This window comes from Staurois parvus, unplaced genomic scaffold (genome assembly GCF_062004578.1).
Source record: "Staurois parvus isolate SC_StPar_1 unplaced genomic scaffold, SC_StPar_1.0 ptg000720l, whole genome shotgun sequence".
Lineage (NCBI taxonomy): Eukaryota > Metazoa > Chordata > Amphibia > Anura > Ranidae > Staurois > Staurois parvus.
The window spans coordinates 2,178,216-2,200,180 of record NW_028318516.1 but is presented as its reverse complement, the minus strand read 5'-3'; the positions used below and the strand labels follow the sequence as shown (position 1 = coordinate 2,200,180).

Here is a 21,965-nt window from a genome sequence, read left to right as displayed (position 1 = left end):
AGGACGAGGGTCCCCACCCCCTCTATCAGGGGTCAGGAGTATGTAATGTATAACACAGAGTACATAGTGCAGGAGTCAGGAGTATGTCATGTACAACATAGAGTATATAGTGCAGGGGTCAGGAGGATGTAATGTACAACATAGAGTACATAGTGCAGGGGTCAGGAGTATGTAATGTACAACATAGGGTATATAGTGCAGGGGTCAGGAGTATGTAATGTACAACATAGGGTATATAGTGCAGGGGTCAGGAGTATGTAATGTACAACATAGAGTACATATTGCAGGGGTCAGGAGGATGTAATGTACAACATAAAGTATATAGTGCAGGGGTCAGGAGGATGTAATGTACATAAGAGTATATAGTGCAGTGGTCAGGAGGATGTAATGTACAACAGAGTATATAGTGCAGTGGTCAGGAGTAGAGATGAGCGAATCGAACCAGGCGAACCGGAATTCGATACGAATTTCAGGAAAAATTCGATTTGCGGCGAATCTGAACATTTGCCTACTTCGGGTGCGCGAATCGGATTTTTCCCGATCAGCCGGCAAAAGTGTCCCTGCAGTGAGCTCCGCTATTTCTGACAGTTCTCTGACAGAAGGAACACATGTACAGCGGTTGAAACATTGTATCTATTAGTTTCCATTTAGGATACAGATGTTTCAACCGCTGTACATGTGAAGGAGCTGTCAGAGAACTGTCAGAAATAGAGGAACTCTGCACATACACTTTTTGCCGGCTTGGAATTAATCTTATTTTCATCCTACTTCTTCTTCTTCATCCTCATCCTCAGAAGAAGAGGATGAGGATGAAGAAGAAGAAGTAGGATGAAAATAAGAATAATTCCAAGCCGGCAAAAAGTGTATCTGCAGAGCTCCTCTAAGTGTATCTGCAGAGCTCCTCTAAGTGTATCTGCAGAGCTCCTCTAAGTGTATCTGCAGAATAGAGGAGCTCTGCAGATACACTTTTTGCCGGCTTGGAATTATTCTTATTTTCATCCTACTTCTTCTTCATCCTCAGAAGAAGAAGAAGAGGATAAGGATGAAGAGGAAGAAGAAGAAGAAGTAGGATGAAAATAAGAATAATTCCAAGCCGGCAAAAAGTGTATCTGCAGAGCTCCTCTAAGTGTATTTGCAGAATGTCATTTATGGAAAAAAATAGATACAATGTTTCAACCGCTGTATGGAGTGAATGTCCCAGAACTGTCCTTCTTCTCATCCTTCTCCTTCTTCTCATCCTTCTTCTCATCCTTCTTCTCATCCTTCTTCTCATCCTTCTCCTTCTTCTCCTCCTTCTCCTTCTTCTCATCCTTCTCCTTCTTCTCATCCTTCTTCTCATCCTTCTCCTTCTTCTCATCCTTCTTCTCATCCTTCTCCTTCTTCTCATCCTTCTTCTCATCCTTCTCCTTCTTCTCATCCTTCTCCTTCTTCTCATCCTTCTTCTCATCCTTCTCCTTCTTCTCATCCTTCTTCTCATCCTTCTCCTTCTTCTCATCCTTCTCCTTCTTCTCATCCTTCTCCTTCTTCTCATCCTTCTCCTTCTTCTCATCCTTCTTCTCATGCTTCTCCTTCTTCTCATCCTTCTTCTCATCCTTCTCCTTCTTCTCATCCTTCTCCTTCTTCTCATCCTTCTCCTTCTCCTTCTCATCCTTCTCCTTCTCCTTCTTCTCATCCTTCTCCTTCTCCATCTTCTCATCCTTCTCCTTCTCCATCTTCTCATCCTTCTCCTTCTTCTCCTTCTCCTTCTTCTCATCCTTCTCCTTCTTCTCATCCTTCTCCTTCTCCTTCTTCTCATCCTTCTTCTTCTCATCCTTCTCCTTCCTCATCTCCAAGGGCATTTAAATTAAAGGTACAGTGTTCTGCACTAATATAAAGGCTCTCTGAAGCCTAGAAACCCTTTTAATAAGTTAATTTCGTAGCGAATAAATTCGCATCAAATCGAATTTCTTCCTGAAATTCGCCAAATCAGCCGAATCGAATTTTTGAATACTTCGCTCATCTCTAGTCATGAGGATGTAATGTACAACAGAGTATATAGTGCAGTGGTCAGGAGGATGTAATGTACAACATAGAGTATATAGTGCAGGGGTCAGGAGTATGTAATGTACAACATAGAGTACATAGTGCAGGGGTCAGGAGTATGTAATGTACAACATAGAGTATATAGTGCAGGGGTCAGGAGGATGTAATGTACAACATAGATAGTGCAGGGGGCAGGAGTATGTAATGTACAACATAGAGTATATAGCGCAGTGGTCAGGAGTATGTAATGTACAACATAGAGTATATAGTGCAGGGGTCAGGAGTATGTAATGTACAACATAGAGTATATAGTGCAGGGGTCAGGAGTATGTAATGTACAACATAGAGTATATAGTGCAGGGGTCAGGAGTATGTAATGTACAACATAGAGTATATAGTGCAGGGGTCAGGACTATGGAATGTACAACATAGAGTATATAGTGCAGGGGTCAGGAGTATGTAATGTACAACATAGAGTATATAGTGCAGGGGTCAGGAGGATGTAATGTACAACATAGAGTATATAGTGCAGGGGTCAGGAGTATGTAATGTACAACATAGAGTATATAGTGCAGGGGTCAGGAGTATGTAATGTACAACAGAGTATATAGTGCAGGGGTCAGGACTCTAACATACAACAAATATGTATAGTATAGAGGTCAGTACTATGTAATGTGCAATATGAATGTAGAACCCCTCTGACACCCCAAAGGCAGGATGGCACCTCCAAAGGTCAGGGGTGCTCACCCCAGGGCCAAGTCCATGGGTAAAATACGGGAACTGAGAAAGGATATTGGCCACCAGTCACTATTGTCTTCTTAAAGTTTTATTTAGAAGGGTTGGGGAGGTGAGGGTTAGGGGACCCAGATATCATGACAGATCACTGACAGACTCTGCAGATCAATGCCCAGCCTCACAGTATCTGAACCTTTAAGCCGACTGAATGACTCTGTAAACACGTTCCCAAATGTCAGTGCGTCCTCCAAGTGAGACCCGGGTCCTTCTGAGAGACCAGTCTTCTTCATGGCTCTCTCCTCCCCTGGGCCTCCTCCTTGGCACAGCTTCCTCCAGACCAGACCGGACAGCTTCAGGACCACTTCACACATTAGGTCCCAAAACAGGCTATTGGGCCTAACAGCAGAGCTCCATCCAGCAGCACCTCCCTAGACCTCAGCCCATGGAAAGAGCACATGGCCTGGCCCAAATATTTATTTCCTGCCCCAGCATGCTCCAGGGGCATAAACCTCCTACTGGATTGGCTGAAGAAAATATAAATGTTAACTTAATCCATATGAAACACAAAGAAAACATTTATTATATTCCAGCTTACCGATTCTGAGATGTGATGGCTGCATTAGTTTTCTTCTATATTCATCTGGTGATCTAACCAGTAAATCTGTTTTATAAAAACTCTACAGCAGAATGTATCAGTTCCAGGGATGAGGCAGACCACTTACCATGAGGCAGACCACTTACCACTGACAGGGGGCTTACAATGAGCAGCTTTTATTTATTCATGTGAAACTTTTATCCCAAAAGGAAAAAAAAACTGTTTGATGTAACTGATTATGAAGTGTGATCTGGAGTTTGGCTTCAATTAGTTGCTGTTTTTATATCTGCTAATACATCTAACACTCCCCTCCCCCCAGACTGACCATGCTGCTGTCTCCACAGTGGGGGCGCTCTAATACAGAAGGTGTGTTACTGGCCAGATCACCAGGTGAAAACAGAGGGAAAAAAGCCAAAGAAAAAGAATGCAGCCGCCACACCCAATGATTGGTAAGCAGCAATATGGGACATTTGTGGTCTAATATCCCTTTAGTTTGGTTGGTGAAATCTCATCCTATGTCCAGTGATAGCAGTGACATCTACTGGCCACAGTGAGACATCACAAGACAACCTAAACTTAGGGAGAAACCAAGTGAAGAACTATACAATCAGCCTGAGCCAAGTACAGCCCAGCCACAAACTAAACCCACATAGTACCTCTATTCAGGACAAGGGGGCCACACTAATAAATAGTGTAAGGATCACATCAAATTGGTGTTTAGTAATCAGAGATCACTTACAGGGGTTGTAACCCTCAGACATGGAATATGAACAAAGAATATCCCTCTACAGTGTGTACTTGTCTCACTCCAGAGCACGAAGTGTCATTTCTGTCTGCTGTCTCCTTCCTATACAATCAGCATGAGTCACTTCTGACAAGTCTTCCTGACACCAAGAGAAAAAGTATGATAAGGGAGGAACTCCAGCTCACAGCCTGTGATTGACAGCCTCAGCTATGTTCCTGTGTGAAGGGGGTGTGTCCCTTCCCTCCAATCATCTCTCAGAGCTCACTTTACTGAGCTCTGCAGAATGTGACCAGCTCTCTGCTCCTTTTTTTCTGACTTCTTTGACAAGCTGTATAAATTCTGGACTTTGAACAGATGTAGAGAAGAGAGGGCTGAAGATAAAAAGGTACAACGTATGTAGGAGGATTTGTTTCATCTCTGTGTATCACCTGAGGCCAGTCACTTCACTGGGTATATGGAAAGTTTATAACCACACCGCTGCCTCCCATCTCCTGAGACTGCACTCAGTGACTTGGGTCTGATACTATACAGACATATCCCTCCACCCGGCACAGCCAGCAGATAACAGAGAAGGTCCCCTGGAGGAGTCAGGCACAAGGCAGGAGACCCCAGTCACATGTCCTGGGTGCCTACATTATGTAATGCTTAGAGTAAAAATCAACATTTTGCTGCCAGCTGAACCCCAGAACCTCCATAAATCCAGTCTAGAGACATAAATTGTGTCTGCAGCACAGAGAAGGAAGATTATCCGAGAGAAATCCAGGAATACAGGACGGGGAACACAGCTCAGGAAAGTGACCAGGGGATTACAGGCTGATATCACCCAGTCCCCGCCCTACTCTGGACCAATCAGTGAGCAGTATGGGTGGAGGAATGGATTTAGTGTTCATGACCCACCTGTGCTGATCTCTGTAGGAGTGTCCTCCTCTATAAATGTCCCCGTTATTCCATCCTCCTCCATAGACTGCTGATCATCCCTCACATACGCCTCTTCTTCTTCTGCTTTCACCTCAACTTTTATATACATCAGATCTTCACCCTAAACCAAGAAAATGAGAGAAGAGGTCATCTGTAAGACATGAGCTTCAATATTGTGGCATCACAATAAAAAATCCACACATTGTGTCCACAAGTCCATGTTCTAGAAGCTCCGTCCCTCTAAAGTGTCTTCTTATCGGTGATGGGAAGGGTGGGGGGTGATGTGTCCTTCTAAATACTCCCACTCCTCCATGGAGAAATAGACAGTGACACCCTGACACCTTATAGGAACCTGACACACACAATGATACAGTCACCATCCAGACACATCCCTTGTCTGTTACTGGAGAATGTCCCAGAATTCCCGGCACCGCTCACCTCTCCTGTCAGCAGCTCCATCATCTTCTTGGTGACTTCTAGAATCTTCTGCATGTTGTGTCTCTCAGGGTTTAGGGAGTCACTGTGATGGTCATATGGTCACCTGACTTCAGAAGAGGAAATCTCTGTATTGAGGAATCAATAGGAATATCATGTTAGACTCCCAGAATCCTCCTCACCTCTCCAGTCAGGTCCGTGTTTTATTAATAGAGATGAGAGTGATGTCATGTGACCTCCCAGAATCCTCCTCACCTCTCTGGTCAGGTCTGTGTTTTATTAATAGAGATGAGAGTGATGTCATGTGACCTCCCAGAATCCTCCTCACCTCTCCGGTCAGGTCTGTGTTTTATTAATAGAGATAAGAGTGATGTCATGTGTCCTCCCAGAATCCTCCTCACCTCTCCGGTCAGCAGGTAGATGATCTCCAGGGTGAGGTTTAGTATCTTCTCAGTCATGTGACTCCAGTCCTCCTCCATCCTCATTGGTGCCATCATGTGATCTATACAGGTCTCCTTGTAGACGGATAACTTTGGGAAATGAAATTAAGAATGATTTGGATGGTATTGGTCACACAATAATAGGATGTGGATGTGAGGGGGGAATAGGAGGGTTGCTGGACATTGAAGAACTACCACCCCCATGGGAAGATGCTTATTTGGGACTGTTTAGTATTTGCTACATTTTGGAGGTCCCGGGACCCTCTTGACCTGCAGGATCAGAAATCCCCTTTAATCTGTTGGGTTTGTTTGGTCTCTGAACTGGTTTTGATGAGTTTTAGATCTGCAGACAAGGAATGATAAATACGATCCTTCCTATGACTTGTTTGCTCTGAGGCAGTGCTGTGAGGTCAATGTCGGCTCATCATGAGGTCCAGGAAGGGAACTTGCTGACTATTGGCTGGAGTTGCTGGATAATCAGGACAATTGGCAGAACTCCGGCTGCAAGGCTCCAATCTCCAGCAGCCTGCTGACTGACAGGAGTGATGTCACTGTCACTCTCTGCAGTAAGAGAAGGGATTGGATGGGATAGCAGGAAGATGGTGCTGGTGGAGTAGAGAGCTGTGGGGGAGGAGTCTGTTCTCTTCCCTCCAATGACAGCGCAGCGTAGGTAGGAGGATGGCAGGGGGGAGGATCTTGTTTTTTTTTATTGCCAAGTATACTGTAGTAAACAGGACATTGTACAGAGTGGTGGTGGGTTCCTGGGGCTCTGAATTCCAGCACCGGGCACTGCCAGAGCCTGTGTCATGGGAGGTATTGGAGTGTCTCCTGAAGATGTTCAGCACTGACCCCTGACTACCTTTTAGTTGATAATTCACCAACAGACCTCCTCTAAGAACGAGTTCCCACCAAGGGGTGAAAGACTTCCCTTCTTCATTCCACTTGGTATTGTCATGGAAATTTTGTATTGTTGGTCGAACTTTAAATGTGTCATGTATTCGTGTTATTCATATGTCTCTCGTGTGGCTTAATTAAAGCTCTGAAGGCTGCAATTGGGCCATGCCATGTACAATGTATGTATTACAGTACTCAGCTTGGTAATGGATGAGATGGCAGATCTGCGCTTATAGACCGGCGTGTATACCACCACGGCATTCCATGCGAATGCTGCTGTCAGTAGACCGTGGGCCTGTATCCGCATATCAGCAGCATAGTACCACGTGGGCTTCATAACGCAATGCGCAAGCGGTGTGAACTCCGTGTGTAGGCTTATGCATATCTTACAACCCATTACTAATCTGAACTGTATCTCGGATGGATGTGTTTTAATAAAGATCGTATCGGGCCCATCCAGGTACAGACTGATATTTTTAGGGAGTGCTTGTGCAGAGAATTTTGCATACCAATAGAAGCTAGTAGGACAGGAAATATGACCTCAGATGGCTCATAGGGGGGAAGGGGAGGAAGTCTGCTGACCTCAGAAGACTCATGGGGGAGGACCAGTGATAGATAATAGCAAAGGCTATGCTCCAATTGGAATGTACATCCTCTGTATAGGCAATCCCCATTGCATTGTTCGGTGGGAGGGATTGACTTTATTCATGTGGGGGGCATGTGTGTATTTTTAATAAAACAGAGAGCTGGGTCTAAAATCAGCCCTTATGTGGATTGCAACCAGCCTTAGAGTGTCGTGTGATCATTCTAGGGTAACGGAGCTCCAATTCTCCCACAATTCAACAGAACCAAAGTATTTGGATGGGCAGGAATCGTGTAGTTTAGCTGCAGTCGTGGTAAGCGAGATTCGCACAGCTTTATGGGGGATTTCTGCGCATCCAACTGCGAGTACTCACGGTAAGGAGAAATTCGTTAAAGCGAATTTCCAAGACAGTATCTTGGAAAATGTTATTTGACCAGTGAGATGGTAAGAAGGTGAAGGTTTCTTTCCTATCCTGGTAGGAGTTTTGTAAGGAGGTCTGGAAAGTAAGTGCAGGTGGGAGGACAATCAGAGACCAAGAGCCCCCCTCCCTACCTCAGAGTCCCCCTGAGCCCAACAACCTTCTCTTCCCTCAGAGACATGCTACCTGCCAACCCTATCAACCCAGATTTCACCATCTACTCTACACCCTCAGGGGTCCCAAAGTCTCTCATCCTCAGTACCCCCTTGGAGGCCCCTCAACTCCCCTTCATCCCTCACACCCCTCATTTTTTTCCTCCAACACCAATGATTGAATATATTTTTCATGGCAGGCTGGGGAATGTTTTCTTCCTGGTAGAGAAGAAAAATCAGTCCGGCCGCACATCTGATAAAATCACCTTTATTTGGACATATTCAAACCAGACCCTCCACAATGTACAAAAGAGGGAACATAGCACTTCAGTGGTGATTACTCTTCATTCATTTGGAATGTATTCTTCCTCCTGAGCAGCAATGTAAGGGGCTCTATGCTCCATACTCCTGACCCCGGCACTCCATCATTGTGTTGGCTGCATAGTGTAATGATTGCCCATTGGCTGCCTGTGTAGTGTCATCATTGCCCTTTGTAGGCCATGTATGGTCAGGATGGTCCTTGTCTTGTCTATTTATTGTCAGTGCTGTTTGTTTAGAGGACCATATTACTAGAATTTATCTCCACAATGAGGAGAATGTTCCGGCCCCGGAAGTGGGGGAATGTTCTGCCCCTGAAGGGGTTCATCTGGGTTCCCACACTATATATGTGTGTATCATCATCTGCCGGAGATAAAAGATGTCACAGTGACTATGGAGGAAGAGGACGGACATGACTACGGAGGAAGAGGACGGACGTGACTATGGAGGAAGAGGACAGACATGACTATGGAGGAAGAGGACGGACGTGACTATGGAGGAAGAGGACGGACGTGACTATGGAGGAAGAGGACGGACAGGACTATGGAGGAAGAGGACGGACATGACTATGGAGGAAGAGGATGGACGTGACTATGGAGGAAGAGGACAGACATAATGAGAGGGGATTACTGGGTGTAAATATGAAATAACATCTTATTACCTCCTCTGCTGCCACTTCCACCAACGTCTCCTCTTATTTCTGCAACATGTAACTTCCTGTCTTTATTGCAGATCACTTCCTGTCTGTACCTGACATCACTTCCTGTCTGTACCTGACATCACTTCCTGTCTGTATTCCATAGAGACTTCCTGTCTGGGTTTAAGTGAGATCACCACCTTGTGGAGTTCAGTAGAACTGCAGCCCCCCAAAATGTCTCATAATAACAATTCCTGTATAATATATACCTTACAGGTCTACCACAGAAGATCAGAAGAACAGAAGAAAAAATAAATCTAGATCATTTGCAGCCAACTGTTTAATAAAGATATTTTATTACATAAATAAAAGTCTTAAAGACACGGAATACAAGTTAGAAAAAAAGGTAAAGGTGAAACAGATCCCTCCGAAATGTATCTTTTTGTTGAAGAAAATGCAAAACTACATCCTAAAGTATAAAAATAAATATCAATCCACTCATAATGAAGATGTTAGACATAAATGACAAGGATGTAATGGTCACAGAGTCACAGAGGAATGGTGGTGGAGATCTCTCAAAGTAAGAACACTTCCTTGAATGGTTCTATAAATAAAGAATGAATCCTGGAGGGAATAAAGCTGTAAAGCAATAAATAATATATAAACTGGGCCATCCACTTCATCCATAAAGACATTGTGATTGAAGATCTTCTAGATCACATAGAAGGAGGACTCATCCATGATTTCATACATTTGTTTGGAAGGATAGAACAATCCTCAGAAGGGATACAAATGATGTAGCGCTAAAACACCCAGTTAAAGCGTCAGTGCCTTAGGACATGCAGCATGATGTTAAAATCCAATATGAACATAATACATATATGTGCGTGATGATACTGACAAAATGGAAAACAGATGTGCAACCCCTACACACAGTGCACATATATGAATATAAAGTCCAGTGATCCTGTATCAATATTTGCACTCAAACAGAGTCCTTGGACTGTATGTGGGCCCGCACACCACCACGTGCAATCCGAAATCAGCTGAAGTGGCCTCTCACCTCCTCCCTGCGACCCTGCAGGGCCACAGAGCTTTATCAGATCCCCACTGAGTCAAGGTATGCTTCCTCTTGAGTGGATGGTTGGTATATCCCCAGTATACAGCTTCCACCTCTCCTGTGGTATCCTCCGAGGTGAGCTGAGCAGGATGCACCCCAGCTCAAGCCCCCATGGGATAAAGGAAGCAAAAGACATCCTCCATAGTGTAAAACCGTTTAATAAATGCCGGAAAATAAATGTATAATACACTCACATTTGCCAAATAACATACAAGCTGTTTCCCATAGCATGGGTTTATGCGTGTGGCTGAGGGTGTACCAAGATGGCGCCGCGCCGGAAGTGCGTCACCACGTATTGCCGTCGACGCGTTGCGTCACGTGACCCCGTGACTTCCTCAGGACTCCACTACGGAGTTTACACTATGGAGGATGTCTTTTGCTTCCTTTATCCCATGGGGGCTTGAGCTGGGGTGCATCCTGCTCAGCTCACCTCGGAGGATACCACAGGAGAGGTGGAAGCTGTATACTGGGGATATACCAACCATCCACTCAAGAGGAAGCATACCTTGACTCAGTGGGGATCTGATAAAGCTCTGTGGCCCTGCAGGGTCGCAGGGAGGAGGTGAGAGGCCACTTCAGCTGATTTCGGATTGCACGTGGTGGTGTGCGGGCCCACATACAGTCCAAGGACTCTGTTTGAGTGCAAATATTGATACAGGATCACTGGACTTTATATTCATATATGTGCACTGTGTGTAGGGGTTGCACATCTGTTTTCCATTTTGTCAGTATCATCACGCACATATATGTATTATGTTCATATAGGATTTTAACATCATGCTGCATGTCCTAAGGCACTGACGCTTTAACTGGGTGTTTTAGCGCTACATCATTTGTATTTCTTCTGCATTGTTTTGATCTTGGGGTATTGGATCAGATGTTAGCAGCTTCACACGTTTACCAATTGTATTTTACATAGGAGCGCAAGCAGATTCCTAATTATAATCCTCAGAAGGGAACATGTAGGATGACAGGAAAGGCTCCTGACTGGTGAGATCCTCCAAACATAATGATGACATCCATGAACTGGAGCGAGCTCGTTGGGGTGATAAAGCCAATCTGGAAACACTGTGTAGACGTTCTCCAAGAACTCAGCACACTCCAGGTGTGGAGAAAGTCTCCAGGTGGGTTTAGCCTGTCATTTATCATAGATACAAACACACTGTAACCGGGATGGATCACTATGCCATTTGCTCTCTTTTTTAGTCTGCTGGCATAGCTGTGTCCAAATTCGATAGATCTGTACCTATGATCCGCTGTGCTTTATTTCTCCTCCCGAGACCGACACTTCCTATCCTCCATCCTACAGCCATCATACTACACTGCAGTGTGGATGGGAAGAATACTCTCCATGGTGCAATGATAGAAATTGACCAGAATTCCTGGACACCAAAACACCAATCATATGAATGTGGAACTCTTTGGCGTAATCCTCTTTGGACATACTGCAAAAAGTTCTGCAATGCCTTCTCTTCTCACCTTGGAACTCCTATCTGAAGATATCCACCTGTAAACTTGTACACAAAGGGCATTTACTCTGTCAAAGATCTGCTGAACAACACTTACATAAGAACGTTTCAGGATCCCAGCCTCACTTATTTTCCGGACCAGAAAGACTTCTACAAATTCCTCAGAATTAGACATATGCTACCTCACCTGCACTGGTGTGAGAACACTCAGCCCATGGGCCTCATAACACTCTTCAACAGCTCTACACCTTCCAGCTCCCATCTCTCTACCTTCTACCACCTACTCCAAAAACAAACTCATACAACCAAACTCCCAATGATGGGATTCTGGAAATCGGAACTTTAATTCTCTATCCTTTGAAAAAAAAACAAAACTATATTTTCTCATTTCTGTTATAAAAAATATCCAATAAACTCAAATTTTGTCATAAATTTAGGCCAACATGTATTTTGCTATATGTCTTTGGTAAAAAAAATCCCAATTACTGCATATTAATTGCTTTGTGTGAAAGTTATATCATCTACAAACAATCTATGGGATGGATACTGGAATTTACACAGCTTTTACTTTCTGACTGCCATCACATTTTTTGAGGTGCTAAAATACCAGGATAATACAAACACCCTCAAATGACCCCTTTTTAGAAAGAAGACAGCCTAAGCTATCTGCTGAGAGGCATGTTGAGTCCATGGAAGATTTATTTTTTTTCTAAAAGTTTTTTTTTTACACAAAATTGTCACTTTAATGACATATTGCTCACACAAGCCATGGGTAAATGTGGAATTACACCCCAAATACATTCTGCTACTTCTACCGAGTATGGGGGTACCACATGTGAGATGTTTTGGGAGCCTAACTACATACGGGAATGTAACGGAAGCGTAGGCAGGACAGAACCCACGAAGAAGATGGGAAACACACAAAGCTTTATTGAACTCTGAAAGACACTCAATCAGGACAGTTCATGGCACTCCGTGACATGCAGCTTGTAGGGACACCCACGGTAAGCGGGCTCACGGGGACTCAAGGGGACTTTGGCTTTGGCGTCTGGCCTCAACACAGTGTACTAGGGACAACAGGCTCACGGGGACCCAATGGGACTTTAGCTGTGGAGTCTGGCGTAGCACAGCTCCCACCCAGCTTTCTAGGGACATCGGGCTCACGGGGACTCAACAGGACTCCAACTGTGGAGTCTGGCCTAGCACAGCTCCCACCCAGCTTTCTATGGACATAGGGCTCACGGGGACTCAACGGGACTCCAACTGTGGAGTCTGGCCTAGCACAGTTCCCACCCAGCTTTCTAGGGACATCAGGCTCATGGGGACTCAACGGGTAGCGATGGCTCAAGCACTCAGGGGCATCACAGTTAGCTATACTCTGGGCACGCCATGGGACGGTTCAAGTAAGGGTAGTCTAGGCGTGTAGTAGGGGCAGTTCATGACCCGGGTGTCTGTGCGCACAACAGTGACAGTTCAGGACACAGGTGGTCAGTGCGCACAACAGGGACAGTTTAGGACACGGGTGGTCGGTGCACACAACAGAGACAGTTCAGGACACGGGTAGTTTGTGCGCACAACAGGGACAGTTCAGGACACGGGTGGTCAGTGCACACAACAGGGACAGTTCATGGCTTCTAGGGACACTTACGATAGGTGTCTTGCAGGTGCTCAACAGCAGGCGGCTTGCAGAGGGATAGGCGACTTGCAGATGCTCAGCAGCAGGCAGCTTCCAGGGAACAAAGCGGTCAGCAGGCAGTATAGCTTCCCAGGGGCCCAACGATCAGCAGACAGGATGGCTTCCCAGGGGCCCGATGATCAGCAGATGGGATGGCTTCCCAGGGACCCAGTTATCTGCAGACAGGACAGCTTCCCAGGGACCCTCAGCAACAGACGGCGGCCCTCACAGTGGCCAGCTTCTCCAGTGCCCAGCAGTCAGCAGCAGGGGTCCTCGTAGCAGCCAGGAACAGTAGCGGGAGTCAGGGCCATGGGGTCTGACCTTTGAGGAGGGGGCTCATGCAGAGCGCTCAGCAGGGATGCCTGCAGAGGCCCGGGCCCCGCCCGGACCTCCCACAACCGCAGTGGCCCAAGGGACAGCAGCAGGAGTCATAGCCGTGGGGTCTGACCTGTGGTGAGGGGGCTCATGCAGAGCACACAGTGGGGATGCCTGCAGAGGCCCGGGCCCCACCCAGACCTCCCATGACCACGGTGGTCCCAGGGACAGCAGCGGGAGGAAGAGAGCAAGCCTGGTCTCAAGCTGGCCTTTTAAAAGCTGTGTGGGATGCTTCCAGGTTGCCCCGGCAATGGCCAGCCCAACCCCGTGTTGCCGGGCAATGAGGCACACCCCTTGACAGGGGCCACACTCTTGAGAGCTTTTGTCTGTCTGAGAGTGCAGTCGCGGGAAACTCTCGTGCCCTGCACTGCACTCACCAGGGGTGTGCAGCGCCGGGTTAGCGGCCCCGCACCAGAATCCCTCAGTGGGGTGTCACTTCTCTCTGTCTATATGTCCATAGAGGTGTGAGGTCCGCCACAGGGGTCACTTCCTTCTCATCCTGCGCAGCCTGCCTTCACAGGCTGCGTGAGGATGTGAGGAGGTGACGAGGGGCAGGGGGGTGAGGTGACCCCCCTCATCCTGTGCAGCCCATCTTCAAAGGCTGCAACAGGATGAGGAGAGGGTGAGGGGACACGGGAAAGACACAGGCACCGGGGGGGTTTGGACAAGGAGCAGGCACTCCATAACAGGGAGCCTGAAATCCAATGATCCCTTTGAAAGCCTGAAGGTGCATAACTTCCTCATTTCACTTCCTCACTACCTATCAGTTTCGGGGGCCCTGAAATACCAGGATAGCACCAACCCCCCAAATCACAGGTCTGATATACAGGTTTGACCCCATATCTGGCCAGCTTATTGGGGAGAAATAGTTTGAATGCAAGGTGGCCTAAAAAATTAATGAGGGACTCATCAACACAGATTTTTTTGGTGGGGAGTATAGATATCTGCACATTTTTGGTTAAGGTGATTTACAAGGGGACAAATTTTGTAGAGCCGGTCAAATTCAGGGTCACCCCAAGGATGACAGAGTGTATTGTCATTGAAATGCGTAAATCGCATTATATTCTCATATCTATGCCTGGCCATGGCAGCAGAGAACACGGCATATGATGAATCGGGTCTGTCGACAAATACAACCGCAATTAATTTTTCTTATTAATGCCCATATGGAGGCTTAGGCCCAAAAAAAACTTAAATTCAGAAACTGTAATAGGTTTCCATGCAAACAGTCCGGCAAGGTTTGAATTTGGGTTGGTGGTGATAAACTGTTGTGCATATAAAATGCTTTGATCCACAATCAATGCATAGAGCTCTTCCGTGAAAAACAGCTCCAAAAAATCAAGGGGAGGAGTTAAATTTGCTGTTTCCACCTGAATTCTGGGTTGGGCAGTGAATTGGGGAAGTACGGGTGCTGCAGAATTTGTGGGCTGCCAATCAGGATTTGCAAGCACATCCGGAAGGATACTAGGGGCTCTACGGGCCTGTGTGCAAATTTTTGGTGGCAGCGGGACACTACTTGTGCTCACCTCCACACCAGCTTGTACTGCACTTATGGGACTCGCCATGTCACCAAGTGATACTGCAGTGCTGGTATGTGAAAGATCAGGATGTACTAGGCAGCTGGTGCTCGCCATTTCACCAAAAGGTAGTGCGGCACTAGTACTGGCACTCTGCTGCATATGAGAGTCATCATGCGTTTGTATCACCTCAGAACCTGAGAAACGGGGTTGGGTACACCTGACCTTAGCAGGGACCTCTTCTCCGTCATCTGAGTGATCTGTCAGGGTGCCGCTGCTGTCTACAGATTCGTATTCTGAGCCTGATTCTGTCAGGGAGTCTTCCCTTTCGCTCTCACCTGACATGCTCAGAATCCTGTAGGCCTCGTCACTAGAGTACCTTTGCTTGGACATTTTGGCCACTAAATTTATAGGTACCTAGTGCGACTCACGGGAAAAAGAGCGCCTGGCTGTCAGGGACTGCTTGAACCGCTACGGAAAATTTACCGACAAGTGCTAACAGAGATCAGGCCTGATTCTGCCAACACTGCGGTTTTGTGTGTAATATATCAAGTGACAGTTATCTACTGACACTGCACTTGCTGGGGCAGAAGGGGGGGCGTAGGGGATAAAGGCAGGTGCTGGCAGGTGTCGGGGCTGATCCCGCTAACACTGCATTTTTGGGGATACTATAGTAGTGTGAACGCTGGTATAGCGCTAATCTGATCAAAGATATTGATCCGCTCAGATACTATACTAGCAATGGAGGTTTAGAGTGCAAGTGAGCGTGTTCCTGGCAATAAAGGGGTCAAATGTGATTACTGGTGTACTAGCGGCAATCTGACGCTATCTGGGAGGGGCGCTAACTGACACTAATGCTATCTGAAGTCACCAGTGACACTAATACAGTGATCAGTAAAAAGCTGTTCACTGTAATCAATGACACTGGTGACAGGGCAGTGAAGGGGTAACTGGGGGGCCGATCAGGGGGTTAAATGTGACCTAGGTGTGTTCTAACTGTGGGTATGTGCTGTTTTACTTACGATTTGTATGTCTTCTCTCTCTGGGAAGGAATGTGCCCAGGCAGAGAAGAATGACATCATATCCTGTCCTCTGTAACTGTCAACAAAGGACAGGATAGGACAGGGACCGATCATCCGATTTCAGCCGGACATCACTGGCTGAAACTGAATGATTGATCCCTCGGGGATCAAATGGTGACAGCCGCGAGTTGGCGGGGGCGTGCGTACACCCCCCCTGCCCGAGAAAAACCTTGGGAGTGTGGAGCACGTTTAAAAAAAAAGCCGTGCCACCCTGCCACCATTTTAATGCAGTGGCTGTTCGGCAAGATGTTAGGGGACGTTTATCGGGGCTGCAGTTCCTCTAAACTCCACAAGATGGGGATCTCATTTCTACTACCCAGACAGGACTTCTCTATGGAATACAGATAGGAAGTGATGTCAGGTACAGTCAGGAAGTGATGTCAGGAACAGACAGGAAGTCATCTGGAATAAAGACAGGAAGTTCCATATGGTGTGAAGCAGATCGGAGACATTGGTGGATTTGGCAGCAGAGGAGGTAATAAGATGTTATGTTCTATTTACACCCAGTAACCCCCCCGTCATGTCCGTCCTCTTCCTCCATTGTCACTGTAATGTTTTTTTATCTCCAGCAGATGATGATACACACATGTTGATGATACATATCAATATTTAGAAGGACACAAGGATCTCTACAAGGACGTCATGATGGACAATCAGCCGCCCCTCACATCACCGGGTAAGAGGAGACTTTATTGTAAAGGAGAGAGCAGTACGGAGGATCCACCTAGATCCCCCATCATCTGATAAACACATAGAAACAATGGATTCAGTCAGTGTGTGTGTTTCCTACAGATGGATCCAGTCATGGGAACCCACCAGAGAGATGTCCCCGTCCTCTGTATTCCCGGGATTCCACACAGGAAGGTCACACCATCCCTCACCATCATCAGGTAGATGATGACAATTATTGGTAGTTGTGATTTATACACAGCATGTTTGTTACAATGAATGTTTTATTATATCTTTCAGAGTGGAATCCTCGGGGATGATAATATTGATGTTAAAGAAGAGTATAAAGAGGAGGATGAGGAGTATGGAGTGATGGAGGAGTTTTCAGAAGGACACAAGGATATGATGGAGCCACCTAATACCAGGAACCCACCAGAGAGATATCCCCGTCCTCTGTATTCCCGGGATTCCACACAGGAAGGTCACACCATCCCTCACCATTACAAGGTTGGTGGGATGGAGCATCTAGAACATGGACTTGTAGAGACGATGTGTAAATATTTTTTATGTGACCTTATATTTTACAGATGATATTTCCTCTCATTTCCTTGATTTAGAGTGGAGATCCAATCGATATAGAATTTGAGGTGAAAGCAGAAGAAGAAGAGGCGTATGTGAGGGATGATCAGCAGTCTATGGAGGAGGATGGAATAACGGGGACATTTATAGAGGAGGACACTCCTACAGAGATCAGCACAGGTGGGTCATTTATTATTATTATACAGGATTTATGGCGCCAACAGTTTGCTCAGCGCTTTACAATATAATGGGAGACAATTCAGCAACAATACAGTTCAAGACAAGAGGGTTAAGAGGGCCCTGCTCCTTGGAGCTTACAATCTAGGAAGGAGGGGCTAGTGGTACAAAAGGTAGTAACTGTGGGGGATGGACTGGTAGGAGGAGTAGAAGATTCCAGTATTAGCTGAGGGCAGGATAGGCTTCCCTGAAGAGAGAGGTTTTTCGGACATTGCTGAAAGTGGGCAGAGTAGGTGATAGTGTGATAAATTGGGGTAGAGAGTTCCACAGGATGGGGGAAGCTCTGGAGAAGTCCTGGAGATGAGCATGGGAGGAGGAGACAAGGGAGCTAGAGAGTAGGAGGTCTTGCGAGGAGCGGAAAGTACGGCTTGGGTGATATTTGGAGACAAGATTGCTGATGTAATTTGGGGCAGCGTTATAAATGACTTTATATGTTATTGTTAATGTTTTGAATTTTATCCATTGGGCAATGGGAAGCCAGTGGAGGGATTAGCAGGGAGGGGTGGAGGACACTGATTGGAGGCCAGTGGAGGGATTGGCAGAGAGGGGTGGCAGATACAGAACGGTTAGTAAGGTGGATGAGTCTAGCAGCAGCATTCATGATAGACTGAAGAGGGGATAGCCTGCGATGAGGTCGGCCAATGAAGAGGGAGTTACAATAGTCAAGGTGAGATATAACAAGGGAGTGTATAAGTTGCTTAGTGGTTTCTGAGGTTAGGAACGGGCGTATCTTGGAGATGTTGTGGAGGTGAAGTCTACAAGATTTGGACAGTGATTGGATTTGGGGCTGAAAGGACAGATGGGAGTCTAGGATTACACCTAGTACCCTGGCATGAGGGGAGGGACTGATGGTTGTGTTATTGATCTTGATGGAGAAGTCAGGGGAGGGGGCACGGGCTGGAGGGAATACTAAGAGCTCAGTTTTGGAAAGATTGAGTTTGAGGAAGTGGAGTGACATCCATGCCGATATGTCACTTAGTAGGTTAGTGATGGGAGTGAAGACTGAAGGGGTGAGGTGAGGAGTAGAAAGATAGATTTGTGTGTCATCAGCATAGAGATGGTACTTAAAGCCGTGGGAGTTTATCAAGTGACCAAGGGAGGAGGTGTAGATGGAGAAGAGAAGGGGTCCAAGGACAGAACTTTGAGGGACCCCTACAGAGAGAGGGAGTGAGGAGGAGGAGGCAGAGTTATTGGTAACACTGAAGGAGCGCTGCGATAGGTAGGAGGAGAACCAGGAGAGAGCAGAGTCTCGAAGGCCAAGAGAGTGGAGTTTTTTGAGGAGGAGGGGATGGTCAACCATATCAAAAGCTGCAGAGAGGTCAAGTAATAGGAGTATGGAATAGTGGCCATTGGTTGGGATTAGTACGGAGAAGTGGCCATTGGTTTTAGCAATTAGTAGATCATTAGTGAGGTTTAGTAGGGCAGTTTCAGTGGAGTGTAGAGAGTGAAATCCAGACTGTAAAGGGTCAAGAAGGTTGTTGTCAGTGAGGTCGGAGCTCAGGTGATGTATTATACATGGAGATCATATCCCCCCCTTATGTATTATACATGGAGATCATATCCCCCCTTATGTATTATACATGGTGATCATATCCCCCCTTATGTATTATACATGGAGATCATATCCCCCCTTATGTATTATACATGGAGATCATATCCCCCCCTTATGTATTATACATGGGAGATCATATCCCCCCTTATGTATTTATACATGGAGATCATATCCCCCTTATTTATTTATACATGGAGATCATATCCCCCCTTATGTATTATACATGGAGATCATATCCCCCCTTATGTATTATACATGGTGATCATATCCCCCTTATGTATTATACATGGAGATCATATCCCCCCTTATGTATTATACATGGAGATCATATCCCCCCTTATGTATTATACATGGAGATCATATCCCCCCTTATGTATTATACATGGAGATCATATCCCCCCTTATGTATTATACATGGAGATCATATCCCCCCCTTATGTATTATACATGGAGATCATATCCCCCCCTTATGTATTATACATGGAGATCATATCCCCCCTTATGTATTATACATGGAGATCATATCCCCCCTTATGTATTATACATGGAGATCATATCCCCCCTTATGTATTATACATGGAGATCATATCCCCCTTATGTATTATACATGGAGATCATATCCCCCCTTATGTATTATACATGGAGATCATATCCCCCCTTATGTATTATACATGGAGATCATATCCCCCCTTATGTATTATACATGGTGATCATATCTCCCCCTTATGTATTATACATGGTGATCATATCTCCCCCTTATGTATTATACATGGAGATCATATTCCCCCTTATGTATTATACATGGAGATCATATCCCCCCCTTATGTATTATACATGGAGATCATATCCCCCCCTTATGTATTATACATGGAGATCATATCCCCCCCTTATGTATTATACATGGAGATCATATCCCCCCTTATGTATTATACATGGAGATCATATCCCCCCTTATGTATTATACATGGAGATCATATCCCCCTTATGTATTATACATGGAGATCATATCCCCCCTTATGTATTATACATGGAGATCATATCCCCCCCTTATGTATTATACATGGTGATCATATCCCCCTTATGTATTATACATGGAGATCATATCCCCCTTATGTATTATACATGGAGATCATATCCCCCTTATGTATTATACATGGAGATCATATCCCCCTTATGTATTATACATGGAGATCATACCCCCCCTTATGTATTCTACATGGAGATCATATCCCCCTTATGTATTATACATGGAGATCATATCCCCCCTTATGTATTATACATGGAGATCATATCCCCCCTTATATATTATACATGGAGATCATATCCCCCTGTCACAGCTGCCCCCCTCTCTCAGCCCTGTCACTGCACTGCTCTCTCTCTGCCATCTCTCATCCGTGCCCCTCCCCCCTCCTGCAAAGATGAAAGACATTCCTAAGGCAAGCTTGAGCCACACTTGCTTTGGGCCCCCCCGGTTGCCTAGGTAACTAGGGGGGCCCAACCAGTTTTAAGAAGCTGATGCAGAGCTCCAGAGGTATTCACCACTGGGTGGCTGACGGAAGGAGCCCGAGAGCTGCGGCCGGGACCTTTCATGGCCAGGCGAGGCAGAGACCCAAGTCTGCCTAGGATCCCCCTTCTCCCAGAGCTGGGGAAGACTGACTGCTAGACTCCAGGGATCCGTGAGTACATGCTCTCTGCCTGCTTCACTTGAACGTTTCTTGTGCTGACCTCACACCAACCCCCCCTGTTGGATTACTTGCTACAGAGACTCTCCCTTGGCTCTCGGTGTTGGACTTTAAGTGTGTTGGTCCTTCCGTGTCGCCCTGGACTGGCGTATTCACCCTCCTTATGAACTCCCCTATTCGGTGACTGTCATCTGTTTGTCTCATTAAAGCTTTGTGCGTTTGCCATCTGCTCTGTGTGTTCTGTCCTGCCTACGCTCCGTCACACTGGTGGCAGCAGTGGGATCAGGACACTGAGGAGATGGCAGACAGCGAAAGCCAGCGCATGGGGGACCAGGCCCGGCCCAGCGAATACAAGAAGTGGACTGTGGCATATCTGCAGGAGAGGGCCGAGCAACTGTCCCTTACCTGGAGGGGCCTTGCCAAAGAGGTTCTGGTCGCAGCCATTGAGGAAGCTGATCCCCAGGATGCCCCAGCAAAGGAGGAGAGCAGGCCAACCCCAGCCTCCCCAGCATGCCATGACCCAGGGCCCAAGAGCCCCTGGCTTACTTGGGTGGAGGAAGAGATGGCCCTCCTGGGGTCAGACGCCACGGCAGGGGAGAAGCGAGAGGCTATCCGGAGGGCGCATAAAAGAGAGAGCCAAGGGAGCCACCGTGAGCGAAGCTGTCTTTCCAGCCCCAGGGCCGCGGGTTACCCCCCTCCCCGGGTAAGCCGCAAGGACTTTAAACCCTTCAATGAAGTCGCTGGGGATATGGAGGGGTTCTTTCAGGACTTTGAGCAGCAGTGCCAGCTCATTGAGATGCCAAGCACGGATTGGATATGGCACCTCGTGGGTCTGCTAGAAGGGGGTGCAGCTGCTGCCTACCGCACTCTGGACTATGTGGATGGCCGGGATTACGCCCGGGTCAAACAGACTGTGTTGGAGTATTACGCGGGTGCGCTTCCGTGATTTGCCCTTCCATGCGGAGCCGTCCTATCGGATGTATGCGCACAAGATATTGCAGTCCTGTCCGAGGTGGCTAGAGGGGGAACAGGCCCACACTGCAGAAGAAATCATCCAAGCATTTCTAAAGGAGGAATTCTACTACCAATGTACGACGGAGGTTCGCAGATGGGTAA

The 21,965-nt window shown here is 46.6% G+C and overlaps 1 protein-coding gene across 1 annotated transcript in view; it reads left to right on the top strand.

Annotated features, from left to right (window-relative positions):
- The window catches only part of LOC149445492 (uncharacterized), a 156,149-nt gene that overhangs the window by 105,975 nt on the left and 28,209 nt on the right, over positions 1–21,965 (top strand). The window contains 1 exon segment of the mRNA XM_089653784.1: positions 21,127–21,781. Within this exon segment, the coding sequence (XP_089509910.1) occupies positions 21,127–21,781 (655 nt within the window).